The 18,197-nt window shown below is 35.3% G+C and overlaps 1 protein-coding gene across 1 annotated transcript in view; it reads right to left on the bottom strand.

Moving 5' to 3' along the window:
* Positions 1-16,270, bottom strand: part of LOC106878585 (bactericidal permeability-increasing protein) — a 64,841-nt gene extending 48,571 nt beyond the window's left edge. The window contains exon 1 of the mRNA XM_014927838.3: positions 15,095-16,270. Coding sequence (XP_014783324.1) covers positions 15,095-15,278 — 184 coding nt within the window. The 5' untranslated portion in view covers positions 15,279-16,270. The remainder of the gene's footprint in view (positions 1-15,094) is intronic.
* Between the last annotated feature and the right edge of the window lie 1,927 nt (positions 16,271-18,197).

Consider the following 18,197-nt stretch of genomic DNA (forward strand, 5'->3'; position numbering starts at 1 on the left):
TGTCAAACAGTTGTTTTAACAACTCTATACTCGTCTTTCTGTTCTCCAACCGAGCAGAGAGAAGGAAAAGATTTGTCATCAGCGTGATATTTCTCCAGTCGTGACAGCGTAGTTACAGAGCTATACGTACCAACTATTTTTTCATAGACCAAAGGGTTTGTCTCACCCAGTGTATATAAATTGTTTGTATTCTTCATTCAAATGTACTAGCGTAGCTAGTGGGAGGCGGTAGGGGCGGTCCACCCCGGGCGGCACTTTTGGGACTGCTGTAGGCAATGTGTTTTTGTGGGGTCCGGAGGCGGCAAATGGAAGGGCCACTCCGGGTGACATACACTCTAGCTACGCTAGTGTTCAAAAGCCAACACGGAAAATACTATGTGCAATTAATAAAGTTTCTGTTTAATTGTTTGTGATTGTTGTTCAGCATCTATACGCAGCCAGCAACCCAAGACAGCTACCAGAGAAGAAACACACCTCGCGACAGACAGTAGTAATATTTATTGGGTGTAATGGGCGATAGTCAGCATTGGTGTTTCTTTGATATTACATAATCACCACCGCCGCCCATTTGAGTAATTTTAATTTTCATTGTAATTAGTGAGTCTGTTATTCATATTCACTAGTTAAATATGTATGTACATAATACGAAATAATTCCAACAAATAATACCAGATAAAATATTGGAGTCGATATAATCGAGTAAAGAACAACTTTGAAAAAGGTACCTATGGAAGGTCAATGACCGAAAGAATAAAATATTTATGTCTTGAAATATAGATTTTAAACCTCACTATCACAGGAATTCTCTAGAGCCTTGCACATCTACTTTTATCAAACGATTCCCTACTATTTTCAAGTTCAGTTCCATTTATTTCTGTTATTCTCATCTTTTACATGTGGCATCTGTATCCCCTAAGTAAAAACAAACAGTAGACATACTATGCTGATATTCCTTTTTGTTTCATTCTTTAAATGCCATTTATTCCAAAGAGAACGAGTATTATACATCTTTGTTGTTATTGTTTAACTTTACTTTGCAGAATGAACCCTATAATGTGCGGCGTCTCCTTCTCCCAGTTGTACAACGTACTACTGCTTCCAGCTCTACTATGTGTGCCTTCTTTTACCAGCCATACATTGTCCACCCTCTACTACTAGCCATACAACATGCGCTCCCTTCTCCCAGTCATACAACGTACGCTCTATTCTGCCTTTCATACAGTCCTACAAAAGTGCCCTCTTCATTTAGCCCCACATTGTGCACCTTCTTCAACAGCTTTTTTTCTTTTTTTCAGAAATTTTCTTTACAACAGCTAAACAATGCAGTAGAAAAATTAAAATTAATTTATGCACAAGAAATCTATAGTTTGGTCACTAATTAAATCTAAATCCGGTAAAATTTTAAATGTTTCGCACCAACTTATTTGACACGTGATAAGGCTAAACAATTCTCTCAGTTCTCTCTCACTCCACCCCAACACTGTCCTCCATCCTCCTCTGTTCCAGGGTAACTTCTCCAACTCTCTTTTTTTACTGAGATTTAGTTTTTAGTTGGTTTAAGAAATTTTAAGTGGATCTTTTTGGTTTGACGGGCAACACTTGTTTTCTTAACGAAACACTTTCAAACTTGGGACACTGGTAGAATGTGTCATATAAAACAACTTCTTCTCTTAACCTTCTTAAGAACCTTTTAAGTTGTTCAGAATGGGTACAGTCCCCACCCACAAGATTTTAATGCCCTAGGTGATCACTGAGTTTGCATAGTGCCTAACATACGGCCCTTGTTCAAGCTATTAGAAAACAACAGCCAAATTTACTTTAAATAATCTTTTCTACTATTGGCTCAAGGCTGAAATTTGAGTAGGAGGTGCTATTTAATTACATTACCCCACTGCTCGAGTGGTACATATTTTATCGACTCCAAAAGGTAAAGTCGATCTCGGTGGAATTTGAACTCAAATGTAAAACCGAAAGAAATGCCGCTGTTTTGTCCCGCATGCTAATGATTCTGCAAGTTCGCCGCCTTAAATCTGACTTAAGAACGGTTTCAAATTTTGGCACAAGGCCAGCAAGTTCGTGGGGAAGAAATAAGTCGATTACATCAACCCTAGTGCTCAACCGGTATTTATTTTATCGACCCCGAAAGTATGAAAGGTAAAGTTGACCTCGGTGGAATTTGAATTCAGGGCGTAAAGACCGACGAAATGCCGCTAAGCATTTTGCTCGGCGTGCTAACGATTCTGCCAGCTCTCTGCCTTAAATCTGACTTAACTAATTAAAAACACATTAATGTAGTCCTACGTGATGTGATGATGATATCTGGGGTGTATTTGATTATAGCTCTGCCTTAACAGGGTTGACCTGGAGTTAAATCGTAACAACAAAAACAGCAACTTTGGAAGAACCCAAAATAAAATAGAAATATCAGTTTAAATTGATATAGAACGTGAATGTAAAATAATGTAATTATGATCTGATGTTAGGAGATTGATAAGTCATGCTGTGGACTGTATTTTATGGTGGTTGATAAGATTTCATTTTTCATCCTTCACCTCTGTATTATTAAAAGATTAGGTAGTGTAATTTAATTGGGAATAAAGCTTTCTTCTTTGTTTATTCGTGACCCTAGTGGATGAATTAAGCTGAATCTTTTGTTTACTACATAGATGATCTTTTTTCTCATGCTTTAAAATATGTCAACGCCAAGACTGAGCCCAAAACACAATGAAGAATGAGATTAGTTACTGTTTGGTTATATAATCTCTTCTGTTTTTCGTACGTTTGTGTGTACGTATCCGATATATTCTTTTTCTGGGAACACGTATTTTAAACATATATATGAACAAGAAGACATGTGTGCTAACATACATGTATTCAGACACATACAAAGTGACCTTCAGACATATGTATGTATGCATGTAAGTATGTATGTATGTATGTATGTATGTATGTATGTATGTATGTATGTATCTATGTATGTATGTATGTATGCACATACATACATACATACATACATACATACATACATACATACATACATACATACATTCATTCATACATATAAAGACAAATTTGATATTCAGTGATCTTCAAAAATTACTTCACACAAGTGTGAGAACTTTCTTGTATTTTTAGTGTTATATGACCGCCCTGTTTGTAAACTTTCATAAAGTGTTCTTGGATTCCCATAATTGTAGTCAGCACGAAGAAGTTACTTTTAGAACATTCATTGATGCTTACATTCTTCCAATGTAAATCATAAAAACAGGTTATATATCATATTAGGGGTTGCTATATCAGTACATAATACGGTCTTCGTGTGCAAAATGTTGAGTAAATATTTCCCAAATAGTTTCAAAATACAAGTTTGCACTAAACTATTAGTGCACGTAAACTTAAAAATGCTTAGATGATTTGGAATTTTAGATATCTGATAGAATCGTAATTTACATAACTTACGTATCGCTGGATTTGGCCATTGAATACTATCAGTCCAAGCGTTTGTCTCAAGCAAATGTCTTGTACACTGGCTACGCAACATATGTGCGTGAAATTCAGGGGGAAATGGTCAACAGTATAACTGCAGGGGGAAATGGTCAGCAGTATAACTGCAATATATATATATATATATATATATATATATATATAATCAAAATAAGCAACAGGATATCAGGAGCATGTCTAGATATTCAACTATATGCATGATACAAATCTGCCCATGCATACATACATACATACATACATACATACATACATACATACATACATACATGCATATCCTGTTGTTGGATGTTGAAATTCCAATGAAGGAGCCAAAGTTAGAAATCGGTCCTTTCTCTATTGGCAAGAAATTTTGAAATAAACTGAATAATGACATACATATGTGTCGAAGTGATCACAGAGCAACGTGACATGAAGTGTTTCGCTCAAGAACACAACGCACCACCCGGTCTAAGAATTGAAACCACGAGCTCGCAATCGTGAGTGCAACACCCTAATCACTAGACCATGCCTCTACGCTTAGTCTTTCTTTTAATTTGCGATGCTTTGAGGGTCACTTGGCCACATTGCGATACAATTTATGTTAAGATTTCGAAAAGATTGGCATTCGAGTAAGGTTTACATTGCAGCGTTAGATATACTTCTTGGCTGAAAGCCACACCGGTTGTTTGTGCTTCAAGTTTATTTCAATCTTTTTTGCATTGCAACTGCTTACAGTGTACGTGCAAATGTCCTTTGATTATTCGCAGTTCACTACCGAGTGACATTGCATTTTCCTTTAATGGCATCTCCAATAGGTTTTATCGCTTTATTCTGTCTTTTGTAGACAAGTTTAATTTTGCTTCTTTGTGAGGTTGGGAATATAGTCATGACTGAAAAGTGAAGGATTTTTTTTTTACTGAATTTGAAATGAATATAGTGTACAACAAAAAATACCGATATGTCGAGTGTGCTAGTGTTATTTGAGGTACATAATTATCCTGTGGTGCATGTAGCTGTCACACTGTTCCCAGCGAATTTGAAGAAAATAGAAGTGACGCCAACAATTCTATGCAGAAGATATCATTGTAGGTTTTGTGTTCATGTAGTTTATCATGAGCAAGCCAGTTTACCCATTCTTCTCTGAACAGTATCTGTTGGAAAGCAGGTTGTTCCGATTCTGCATAAACGATGGAACTTCCGAATCTGTTATTAACACTTATTCCGTTTGCGGGGAAATCGAGAGCTCTTCGATGTCTATAAGCAATAGCTAACAAAGGATCCTCCGTACGATCGCTCAAGTTGCTAGAAATAGCAGTCAAATTACATCAAATCACACCCTGCCATCTTAAAAATCAGGAAGGACACGTTTTACAACGTACTCCTACATAAACAAGAGATGGTCGCAGCAGGAGCGCATAGGTCTGCATGATTAACAACAGTCACTCGTTTTACACAATACTTGCTCGCTGTCAAGTAAACTTATAGATACCCAAATCTCAGCAGCTGTTTACTCAATCTGAGGCTTGGCACTGGCGTGTAACAAATAGAATTCCCGAATAAAAGAAATTAGAGAAATATATATAATTTCTCAATTTTAGTTGGAATTCTTTCTTAACATAGTAGAATGGTGCGAAGATATTGATGTCTAGAAGTAATACTGCATTTAAAAACTCTTTGACGGGGGTGGTGCGTTGTGTCTTTGAGCGAGGTACATCATTTCACGTTACTTCATTCTATTCAGCTGCAATTAGTACCTTCGAGTGCTGATGTAGCTTCCACTTTCTCCAGTGGAAGGGCCGACTGGGTGCCTATGTCTGTTCGCAACTATATAAACACATAAAACAACTAATTAAAACATAATACAGCCGACCAAGTCATATCTGTTTGCAAGTGACAGGTGTACTTATTCTTTCAAAGAAACAGTTCTACTAAGCACCTTCTGATTATTTTGCTTCCGTAGCATTTTCTTGAACCAAGAAGATTCTACTGAACGATTTCAGTAAACAAACGTACCAAACTCAGCACGTATTCTTGACTTATTATTACATTATGTCCATTTTCAGTTTTCACGAAATAGGTTTCGCCTTATAGCATTGCAAAGTATTGGAAAATTAGTTTTAATTAATCCGAAGAAAGAAAAATTAGAAACTTAAAAGTTTTAGTTGTTCTTAGTTATATTCAGTCCCGTCAAGTTTCAATTAGTCCATGCTACCGTGCTTCGCAATAGATATGGTTCAGTTCAGAATAATATATATTTTCTATAAACGTCTGAGTTTATCAAAAAGAACTATCAATCGTATCCTTACAAACCTCTTTGCAAAAATCTATGTTCAACTCTAATACGTCCTTCATCGCGCTGTTTTTCTGTAATGTGGCTGTTTTTGACATTTAAAAAACCCGGACGATCTATTATTAACTACTCAACTGATTTGGAAGCTGACCACGGCCATTAGACTACTGATGTACTGAATATTTGTTTGTTCTATCATTTCTACTGGATCGCCTTGGTAAGCCTCACTTCCTCTGACTGTACTAAACACTTCACTTAGTCCTTTCTTTTAATGGCGGAGCGTAGGTTTCCACCACCCTGTGCAATAGCCAAATTGGCCGCCTTCTTTGAACGTAACTCACCGATTATAGCAAACTCGCGTGTATTTAGCAGCCCCACTGAGCAGTCTGCACATCCCACTACACCACTGCTTTCTTTCCATAACTACAACCCAAAAGAACAAAATTTTTCTAACGTGTTTTTTCTTCAAATCTTGGACTTACAGAAATCTAATATCAATTGCATTGACTTTACCAGTTTAAAAAAAGGTGTCATAGATAGGAAAAAGTATACCATCTTTGACTTAGTTTGTTTGGCGGTTCCGCAGATTTTTGGAGTTCGTTCTTTTTCCATGTTTGTTTGTTTGTTTTCTTGTTTTGTTTTAATGTTATTTGTTAGTATTGTTGTTTAAGACTAGAAGCATGATTGTATCAAAAAATTGGAACAGAATTTTTATTGTTACAGGTGAAATTTTTTGTTGTTATTTCTTTGTTTGTTTTTTATTGTTTAAAATGGGAGTATGTGCTTACAGGGAGATTTAGCGGCAGTTTCTAGAAGATCGAGCGACTGCATAGATTTCATCGCGAGATGAAAAATAGACATTATTCAATTGATATTTCTTAGGGGTTCAAATAGAAGGGTATTTAATTTATTTCTGTCTTCTTTTTCTTGAGATAAAATAGGACAAATTATACCTGTAAATTTTAACTTTCCTCTCATTTTCACAAATAAATGGTATCCATAATAAATAATTTCCTAACTTATAAAAATTCAAACAAATGAAATTTTTATTGCTATAGAAATAGTAATAAATTGAAGAAATATTTTACTAAGGCTGGACCACCGTAATTTACAGTAAATCAAATATTTTATATTATAAATCAGCAAGTCCATGAAATAAATAAACAATTACAGAATATATTATTCACGAGTAACAATCATGATCTTTTCAGTTGCTCGACCATCACGAACTCGTGTCACAGCGCCATCTCTACAGAAATTCTTTCCAATAAATATCGAAAAGTTCTTCATCTGCTTCAATTCTTTCTTGGCATGTAATTAAAAGAACTCAATGTCAGACGGTTAGCAGGATTGATGAAATTTTTACTATGGTTCTCAATGTAGTGATTAAATGCAAGTGGTTAATAGTTCTATGTCATCATATGAACGCCATTGTTCGAGTATATTATTGATTCACTATTTCCTAATATTCAACGGTCTGTCTGTTCTTTCTAGTGGTCGGTCGTGTTCAATATAACACAGCAACGGATAGCAAGAATACTACTTAATTTTCCTCCATCGAATCATTTTTTCTTTTTCCATTTTCTCTTTGATATAGCTAGTAATTTTATGAATATTGTAAATTTACAATAAAAATATCAATGTGAATAAGGGAAAAAAATTAATTTAACAAAATTTATGGACAAAAAAATAAAATAGTTGTGCGCTTACTCATACACAGGAAAGTATTAGATATCGATATTTGTGAATTTACTGCGTGTTGGTAAAATTACTAGATTATTCCATAAGAATGCATCATTATTAATAAATTACAAATTGCACCACTAAGAAAAAGAAAAAATATTTTAATCAACATAAATCAAAGTATGTTTTGCAGCATTACTTTTATCACAACTCAATCTGGTACCCCTTCGAGGTAACATATCTTTACGCCTCTTCGAACTATACCTCAAAATATCCTGTGATCCGTCCACCGACTCTTACGTACTTTCTGTGGAAATAATTTGTTTCGTCTATTTCCAATTTGTATGTGTATCTAGACTGTTCCATCAATTACAACCAGTTATAATAACCATCAATAACAACAACTAAATAACAACAAACATCCTTCATGAACAATACATCAATCTGCAGCTATTCCGTTTTGTCCACTTTGTATTCTTTAGTAATTTTCATTGAAAAATATATCCTTAAACAACAGTTTGAATAATTAATGTTTCTTACAGAAAAAAAAGCAACCTTTTCTTATAGCAGCTTTTACATCATGAACTTCATTGCGAGCGATATTTTCCGCAGTTTGAGCATATTTATAAATTTGTAATTAACTTGACTATTTCATTCTTTATGATCCCTTTTCGGTAAACCACACTAATCTGTGAAAAATAACGAGCGCCTCTTTACAAACCAGACCTATTTATACTACCAAGCTTATATACACAGTGTATTGATAGGCTCAGTACATATACACAATTGTCTTACTGGCAACTGGGTTATTATATACAATTGTGTAAAAACATGAAAAAAATTCCTTGCTCAATCCACTTGTGTACGGTAAGGATGTTATGATAGTAAATAGATGCAATAAAACGACGAGTGGGTGGCAGAAATGTTGAAAACCAGATCACGGAAGAACGAGCAAAAGAGACAGGTAATAAATTACAGATAGAAGGTCACCCAAGTCGTGTGAAAATTACTTTTATTTAAGTGGAACTGGTATGTTATCAGTTACATCATCCAAATTTATATTCCATCTTAACAAAATTCCTAAATAATCTAATACAATCACATCATCTTCATCTTGAATAACATAGCAAAAGCATCTTAAAATATACTTTGTGGCAAACAAGATGGCCGCGTCACAGCGTAAAAAATATAATTTTCCGCGGTTGCCATGTAAATTGATACCAGTTAAAGTTTGAGAAAATTGTGCATTATAGTCAAAGATCGACTAAATCACAGTGGTTCTCAACCATTTTTTTATTTTAATTAATCTATGGATCCCTTTAATTACTATTTTATTCAGGTGGACTTCCATGGCCATTCGATGTTTAAAAATTAGTTTTATAGATACTTCTGTCAAAATTCCTATTTTGCTTTACTCATATTAATTTGTGTAAGTTGAACAATGTAAAACGTTAGAGAAAGAAACCTGACTGTTTCTTGCAAAAAATACATTGAAATCAAAATTTTTCACGAACTCTTAAAATACTACTGTAGATCCCTAATGTATTATATTGCTTACGTGGCCCACCAAAAAAGGGTCGTTGAGAACCACTGGACAAAAAATTATTGGAGGGTAAGCTCCTGGTGAGTCGAAACTCCAAGGCGGTTCAGTTCTTAGTTGAGCTGCTTCACAATATTCGTTGTATCCTTGATCAAGTTCTACATGCAGCTCCATTGGACAACGAAAATCCCACCGATTATCTTTCTTTATCGAATACTTTGGGGTTTTTTTTTATTAGTTTCGTATAACAATCCCATTTGCATCGGGGATGCTTTACAGTATTGACTGACTGATACTTCAGTTTATCGAGCCCAGAAGGATAAAAGCAAAATTTGGTCTTGGAAAAATTGGTCTTGGCGGAATCTGAACTCAGAACGTAAAGACGGACGAAATGCTGCTAAGCATTTTGCTCGACATGCTAACGAGTCTGCCAGCTCACCGTCATGAATTAGTAACTTTAATAATGATTTCTGACACAGGCACAAGAGGTTTGCTGGAAAGAGGGGTTAGTCGATTAAATTAATTCAATACTCGATTGATGCTTTATTTCATCGACTCCTGAAGACGAAATCCAAAGCTGACTTCCGACTACAAGTTCAGGAGCTCCATTTGAAATTCATCAGGAGCAGCAGCCGCATCTGCCTCCATAGGTGCTGAAAATATTTTCATCAAGAGTAAGGAATCCTTGAGTTCATCAAAACAGCGTCCAAATTCGTCAATCAGGTCGCTGATGATCTTGTTGTATGTATTGTATAATCCGTTGCCCTTGTGCTCAGAAACTGAGGAGAAATGGGTCATAATGACACCTGCAGTTTGCATCTTCCAATGGTTAAGCTTTTCAATGAAGGCAGATACTGTGCTATGCAATTCACGGTAGAGTTTGTCCTTACCTTGTAGGGCACTGTTCAAAGTCGAAAGTCATGCGGTAATATCAACCATGAAAGCCAAATCAGCTATCCATTTTTTTGTTGCTTAGCTGATGGAAGATTATCTTCCTTGCAACTTTGATTTCTAGAAGTTTGTAGATCCTATTGAGGAATGTGCTACAGCTTAACTATCAAACAACAGTATGAGAACGTCCCCATAGTCAGCATCAATATGTGCCAGAAATTACTAGAAATTACAATGGTTCAGGGCTTTTACACGAATCCAGTTTACCATTGATATTGCAGCTCTTGACTTAGCAGTGATATTTTCCAAGTGTCTAATGCAGTGGTGCCCTATCACAGGAGTAGGGTTGTCCTCTCGTCACTACCTGGTAATGAGACCTTGAAGACTTTGTTTCTGTCCCAGCATAGAAGGACCTCCATCATCTACTACTGAAAACAGCCTTGACGGAGTCAAATGTGCTCGTTGAGGCTTGCATTAAATTCAAGGAATATATCTGTCCCTTTGCTGAGCCATGAATAAAACGCAACGTGAGAAATTCTTCGTAAATATGGAAATCTGGCATGAATCCCTTAAGGAACACAATAATTGTTCTGTATCGGTAATGTCTTTTGTGCCGTAAAAAGCAAACAAAATCCCTCGACTTACTGAGAAGCTAGTCATGTAGGTCATTAGATATGAGTTCAACTCGTCGAGTTTGCTGTATCATTCAGTGAATACGATAATAGCGTGTTTCATGATTTCGTCATCTGAATACGACTTCATGTAGCAAGCTAGAAGTAGCCAATCTTCTATGATGCCATTGCTACGTCTTTAAAATCACATGTTTGAAGAAATTCGTTTGCTTTGTGCGCGTCGACTTTAACAATTCCAACTTCCTTGGTAGCAATCAAAATCTGCAGAATAAGTTTTGTAATGCCGCTCAAAATTAAATTACCTTAAACTCTTTATCATCATAGGATAGAGAAAGCAATGTGCCTTGCCGTCTTTTTCGATGAAAGAATTAATAATAGCTGAGTGGTTTCTTGCTTTACTGACACTGGTAATTGAAGGTCGTAGCATGCGCAGATCAATAATGCTGACTTACTGTTCTGTGATTTGTCTATCTCAATAACCGTTTCTTGCCAGTGCGTACGTGCGTGTGTGTGTATCTCAACGTCCATGCTAAAGTCATTGCAAGTTCGAATGAGTGAATGATCGAAAATTGTGCTATTTCAGTTGATATTTTTCGAGTAAGGTGACCACAATAAGACCAGTCATTCTCAACATAGTCATCGATCGTATGCTATGTACTAGTATAACAGAGCACAGACAAGGGAGGAAATGAAAGGGAAATGAAGAGGAGAGAGTGAAGAAAGAAAATAAATGTCTATAGTTTCCAAAGGCAGACGAAGTACATGGTGACCTATCTGCTTTTGATCAAAAACTGTCAAAAAGGCACTTAACGGCTACTAATTGTTTTTACTGTTTTAAGTGTTTCTTACATTTTGCCCCTGCCATGGGTCACGTCTATCAATCAAGACATCAGCTACCAGTGGTTACAACTTCAACAATGACAAGCCAGCCAAGGGAGGAGCCTCTGCGTTGTTGTTCAATTTGCTAGAGATAGCAGACAGCTGTACCTTAAACTACACTCAAGTATTTTTAAAAAGTGAAATGGAACGGATATCGATAAACAAAGAGACGGAAAAATAGATAGAACGCTTCTGATCACAAGTCTTCTTGATCGTGGTCGACTTGGAAGTAATCAACAACTTCAATAATCACAATTGTATCTGAAAAGAGTGTTATTTAACAGTACTCTGATTTAACGTGACGTATGTAGACATCATTTAGTAGTTCATTTTTTCCCGATTAAGTGGACCTGATACAATAGAGGAAACTTTGATGACCAAAAGGAAGTACAACACTGGTCACATAATGCTTCAGGGATGAAGTCGATTGCCATGAACTGATCTAGCGACCAAAATTGGACTTTTTGTTTTCGTAATTGTTATATAGAGGACAGCTGCAAACATTGCAATCAATTACTGAAAATTATATTTTATTGCTTCTGTCTCAGCCATTTCTTCCAAAGCTTGGCTATCTTATGTGGAATACAAGCAATTCATATTTTACCTCCATATCACTGTCGCTTTTCCCCTTTCCGGTATCTTCTCTCTCTCTTCATTCATATTTTATAGACTAAGTAGTTAATTTCCTCCGATAAATTTGCCATTTGATAGTAATGTCTGATATCTTTATTACAGACGTGTTCACTTCTCTATTTTCAGCTATTTTTAACCATAGCCTGTTTTCATACCTTGCTAAGTAGCGTGGTTCTAGAAACCTATAACAAATAAGATTTTGTTTTTTCTTTTGTTTTGTTTTGTTTTTGCATTAAAAAAACAGTGAAATACTATTACTACTGTACAAGATTGTTCAGTAGTAAGAGTAAAAGATTTCTTAGAAAAATAAATGAAACTAGTGAAACGGATGGTTAGAAGAACGAATCTCTTAAATAAAGTTTCTGTGAGCAAGCGAAGACAGAAAGACCTTGTAAATAAGGCATGCCGGAAATAGAGAAGTAAAATTCGTTAGTAAGAATGGTTAACAAACAAATACTTTTCTTCAAAAATATTGGGTTGGTGCATAATTATTGCGGTTTTTTCCAACAATTTTTACTCAACAAAAACAATAACAATATTTAACCAAAAGATCTTTAAATGATGGTCTGACCGTCTGCCAAGCAAATAGGAAGCAGTCAATTGAAGTAGATGGTGAATATGCTCCGGAATAATCATTTAAAGATGTTTTTGTTACATGTTGTTATTGTTTTTGTTGAATAAAATTTGTTGAAAAAAAGCCGCAATAATTATGCATGTATGTTTCACTTCGAGTGCTTTCAAAAACCAAAAAGCGTTTTATCATCAAATAGTCACACATACTCCCACCTTTGTTGATCTTGTTATAAGAGAATATACAATACCAAATTCGTAGAAATGCAAAATAAAACTCAAGATAGGCATTTATTCTATACTGCTTTTTGACCTTTTAGCTGAATATCTGTTGATGCATTTGACAAAATTTTATTTCATATTTCCGAGTAGTATCCAGCGTGACTTTTTAGTTGTATTGATTTGTTAATTTAATCTTTAACGTTTAAATATTATATATTTATAGATTGATTCTCCGTATCGATTATTTCCTAATTTCGTTTCAAATATATTCATTGCTGTAAGGTCGACGGAAATATGTCACTACATAATATTTATATTTAAAAACTGAAAGTATTTAATTATGAAACTATTTGATAATGAAAGTAGACTCAAATTGTAGTGTTCCTCAATGCCTTGATTTATTTTACCTAGCTTGAAAGGATCCAAAGCTCTCTGGGAAATTTCCCTTTCATACAGTTATCTTATCTTCTTGGATGGGGTGGTCGTGCATGGAAGGGCAATTTTTCGATTAACCTGACAGCGAAATTAAACAGCGAACCTCTTGAACTTTGTAACCGTTATCTTCATAGAGACGGAAAATGAGAGGTTCAGAGCCTCTCAGTGTGGATCAAAACTGGGATGCAGTCTGGATTCGCTAAAATTACTGCTAAGTTTGACACTCAAATAATAACTAACAACAACTAATATTCATCTTAGTCAAGGATGATCGAACAGGAAATATGATAATGGCGATGTGAGTCTGATTTACAAACATTTCATTTCACTGAAAAGGAGTGAATGCTACAACTGCCAATTTCCTATCTTTCAAAGTTAATTCCATTTAGTTTTATGAAAATCTATTGTTGTTTAATCGCAGGTTAGAATTATATAGAGGCTCCTTGCTGGCTCGAAACGGTATTGTTGGTCAGCGGCAAAGGTAACATACAATAATACTTAAACTCACAACAAACCGATTCTGCGATGATTGTTTCAGTTATCGAGCACTGCTGATTGTTCTTTGGAAAGACGCAATATATATTTATCAATTTCTCATACCTGCACCATCATCACACCACCACCCACCAAAATAAAACAAAAGCGTTTGAGCCTAGTCAAATGAATTCAATATGTAACACTCCAGTGAGTCATCGACTTTGCAGAATAGTTTAAGATTCCAGTTTGAAATCATTTAATCTCGCGTATATCGCTAATACCTCCTAATAATTTTGGGAACTTGTGCCCATTGGCAAAAGAAACTATTTTAACTGCTTTCAGTAGTTGTATTAAATCGTGAATTACCTGGTTTTTCTCGGTAATTATCTCGCAATGGATGATTAGAGTGTATGGCATTTGTGAAGAGGTAGTTAGAAATTATGTCTTTTATGGCACTTTTTCCATCCATTAATTTTCGCTGCCCACTATTCCTGGGGGAGTTGTAGGGGTAGAGTTCTCAAGCACCTCTTCCATAAGGTCTTGTCAGAAACAGCAGTCATTAAACTTTCTTGCTGGATTCCCATGTGTCCAACTGAGGCTATGGATGCTATCCAACCATTTCGCTCTTAATCTACCCCTAGGTCTCCTACCAGTTGGCTCAGCTTGAAGAATCTATCTTGCAATCCTTTCCTGCAGCATTGTAACCACATGTCTGTAGCACCAAAACTGTGACCGCTCATCGGAAAAGTAATGTCTCAATTTGGATGGACTCCCTGATCTCCGAGTTATGCAAGCTATCGAGACCGTTCGGAGGAACCCCATTCTAGCCGCTTGTATTCGACATTACTTCCGTACAAATGAAGTGAAAACTATCTGTGATAGAGAATTAAAATCGAATTAGAGGTTCAGTGGCTGCTATAAAATATAATAGCATTCTTTTTAAAAGTAAACCTTAAGTTCTACCTACAAGATCTAAAGGTGGTTAGCTCTTGCAGAAAGAGAAGATTGTTAAAGAGGAACGTTTAATACCTTTGACAAATTATCTTTTCAACAAATGTTGATTCAGTTAAGGGGAAAAAAATCTACTTTTGTAATCGCTTCTTTGTTTAAAACATGTTTATTTAAGCTATTTTATTTTCAGTTTTTATTTTGGAAACAAACATTGTGCGACAAATGTCAATTTATGAAAATTTTTTTTCAGTCATTTGATGCGTTTAAAACACCGCCCTTTTTAAAAACAAAACTAAAGGTTTGCTTTAGTAAAAAAAAAAAGAAAGAAAGAAAGGTAAAAGAAAGAAAGAAAGGTAAAAGAAAGAAAGAAAGGTAAAAGAAAGAAAGAAAGAAAGAAATGGACTATACCGTAATCGAATCCTTGGGCGGTAATCCGCATGATAAATCCGATGTCCGAGTTATTCTGAACCGATGGTTGCTCTTTGTTAGTTACAATATCTTCTGCTGTGGTCGTCTGGGTTTTGACAAAGATAAATAAACTTAAAAATAATAATCCCGTCGGTATTGCAAAAACTTGAATTTTGTTACTCATCTTTGATTAATTTTAAGATGAGGTCAGCGCCAAGAAATAACGTCGAAGAGATAATGTTATTTCTAATGTTAAATAGTCACACTTTGTTCAATTAATTGTTGTTAGTTTTTTTTTTCTTTTCTCTCAATGAAACTTAAATTTTGAGAAAAATTTTACTGAATTTTTCACTCTCTTTCTTTTTCTGTAATGAATTAAATTGTTTTTCTTTTGTTTTTGTTTTTTAATCTTATAAAGCTATTTCACTTTAGAATAGTATTTTATATTATTCCCTTTGATTCAAATTCGGTAAAAGAAAATATCAGTGTACACGTGAGTAGGTGTACATATGATGTAAACATGTGAGGTTTGCTTTGTTTTTCCGTCTTGTGTTTTGTATTTCCTTTTTATCTTACGTATAAATCTTCAGTGTATGTATGTATGTATGTATGTGTGTATGTATGCGCGTGTTTGTGAATATATATATATATATGTATGTATAAATATATATATATAGAGAGAGAGAGAGAGAATGAGAGAGTGGGGTGCGCAGGGGAGGGAAAAGTTTCTACAAAATGATCTGCATAAATATGTGTATGCGTGTTTGTACGTATCTCTGTCTGTATCTATATATGTGAGCGCGCGTGTAAGTGTCTGTATGTAAGTCAGCCTATATGTATGTGTATACCTTTTGTGCGTGTGTGTGTGTATATGTTAGTTGTATATAAACCTTAACTTCTCAGACGGTACCTATCGACAATAGTTTCCAAAGAGATATCAACAAGTATTCCATTCAGGCGTATTGATGATTAAAAGAATAAATATAAATATGTAAAGAAAACAAACAAAAAGAAAAGAAAGCTTAAACATAAAACATTTTTCTTGTTATTGCAGTCGATTTTAGTTATGGGTGCCATATGAAAAGAGTTTCGAAAGTGGTGGTGGTTGCGGCGTTGATGGTTACTATATTTGTAATGTGAAGGGAATGTAGAGGGGGTAGTGGTGAAGCTAATTATGTAAGTGGTAATGTAGATGATGGTGGCGGGATAAGGTTCGTAACGGTGATATTGCTGGGAGGGGAATGACGTTTGAAGTGGCGGCAAGTTGTGGAGGTGTGTCAGACGGTAGGGTGATGATGGGTGATGAGTGCTGTATGGTTGATGGTTATGTTGGTGGTAGTGACGTCTAGTGGTGGAGAGGAGAGGGAAGTACAGCCATTTTAGGGGGTGGTGATGGGATCTGTGTACGTGTGTGGTGTCAACAACTAGTTTTTACATGGAAAGGGAGAAGTATGCAGTTGCAGAGGTGATGTCGGTGGGGACGGAGACTAAATTGGTGGGATGTCATGTAGTAGTGGTTGTGAGTTGTGTACGTTGGTGTTGGTACGTGGGAGTACAGACATGAAGACAGGAAAAAGGGGGTAATTTTAGAGGTAGCAATTGCGGGTGGTGATTTAAAAAGAGAAATCGGTGCAAGCACACTCGAACAAATGTGCGCACACGCGTTTAGACAAATACAGGTATATCAGATACCATACAACAGAAATCCGCGATTTATTAAAATTATCTCCACCTCCAGAGGATGTGTCGTAATTAACAAATAGCAATTAAGATCAGCTCCATATGAGAAGAGGCGATAACCTCAAGGATCAAGAATTCTTCATAATTGACATAACATTAAGAAAACGAAGTCTTAAAAGAGAGTAGTCTTGGTCACGTGTTTCTGGCTCAATAGGCCTCATCAGAACGACATCTTAGACTTGTACAAAAAGAGTAGAACTCGGATCTTTTTTAAAACGGGGGCCACATTTTTCATTAATGTTTTACGTAGTGCTTTTGGTACCGAAAGACTTTCAAACTTCGTATACTTATCTATTTTGTGTTATAGAACAGAAAAATATTTTTGTATTCGAATTTATTTCATGTAAAAAATTGTCTTATTTCGATAATTTCAACCAATCACTGACGTCCATTCAGCCGATATACATTAAGTGCCGACTACATAAACAAACGATTCTTCGTTTTATTTGCTTTTTTCATTTTAAATTTGCTTTAACCCTAACCCTAACCCTAACCCTAACCCTAGGGTTAGGGTTAGGGTTAGAGTTAGGGTTAGGGTTAGGGTTAATTGTTTCAGAATCGTTTGTTTATGTAGTCGGCACATAATGTATATCGGCTGAATGGACGTCAGTGATTGGTTGAAATTACAGAAATACGACAACTTTAACATGGAATAATTTATGGATTTCTTTTTTTTTTAAGAAGACTAAGAGAAAAAGATGTTTTATATGACACATTCTACCAGTGATCCAAGTTTCAAAGTGTTTCGTTAATGAAAAATGTGGCCCCCGTTTTAAAAAAGATCCTAGAACTCATTTATGGTCTTGGTAATTTGCTTAAATTAAACAAAAATAAGCTAAGGTAAATAACTCAGAACAGCCAGTAGCATGTATTTGAACAACATAGACTATTAAAGGTACATAAAATATCATACAATATAAATTCTTGTTTAATTAAAAATATCTCAGCCTGCACATGATGTGTCATAATTACCAAATCATAATTTTGACTACCTCCGGCCATTTTGAGTTATTTCTTTTGGCAATGATTGCCTGTTGCCACACTCAAGGAAAAAGTTTCCGATTTATGTACTTTTCCTAATATTACATACCATTTTGTATGCTGGAACACTCAGCTGTGAAGCGTATGATTGCTTAGAAATTTGTATCAAGTCAATTAATAAAATTAAAGGACATCTCACTTCATAACTGTTTGCAAAATTATGCGAAAAAATTATGAAACTTTTATTGAATTTCTTTTACACATAGGGATCAGATAGTTCTCAAGAGGTGATAGCTTACAAAAGCCTATCAGCTTGTATGACTCAACTTTAGAGTTTCTTGCCAGAATAGAACCATTCTTATGTGGCAAAAGTTGAAAAAGT

Source organism: Octopus bimaculoides, chromosome 4 (assembly GCF_046866305.1).
Source record: "Octopus bimaculoides isolate indiv1 chromosome 4, ASM4686630v1, whole genome shotgun sequence".
Classification (NCBI taxonomy): domain Eukaryota; kingdom Metazoa; phylum Mollusca; class Cephalopoda; order Octopoda; family Octopodidae; genus Octopus; species Octopus bimaculoides.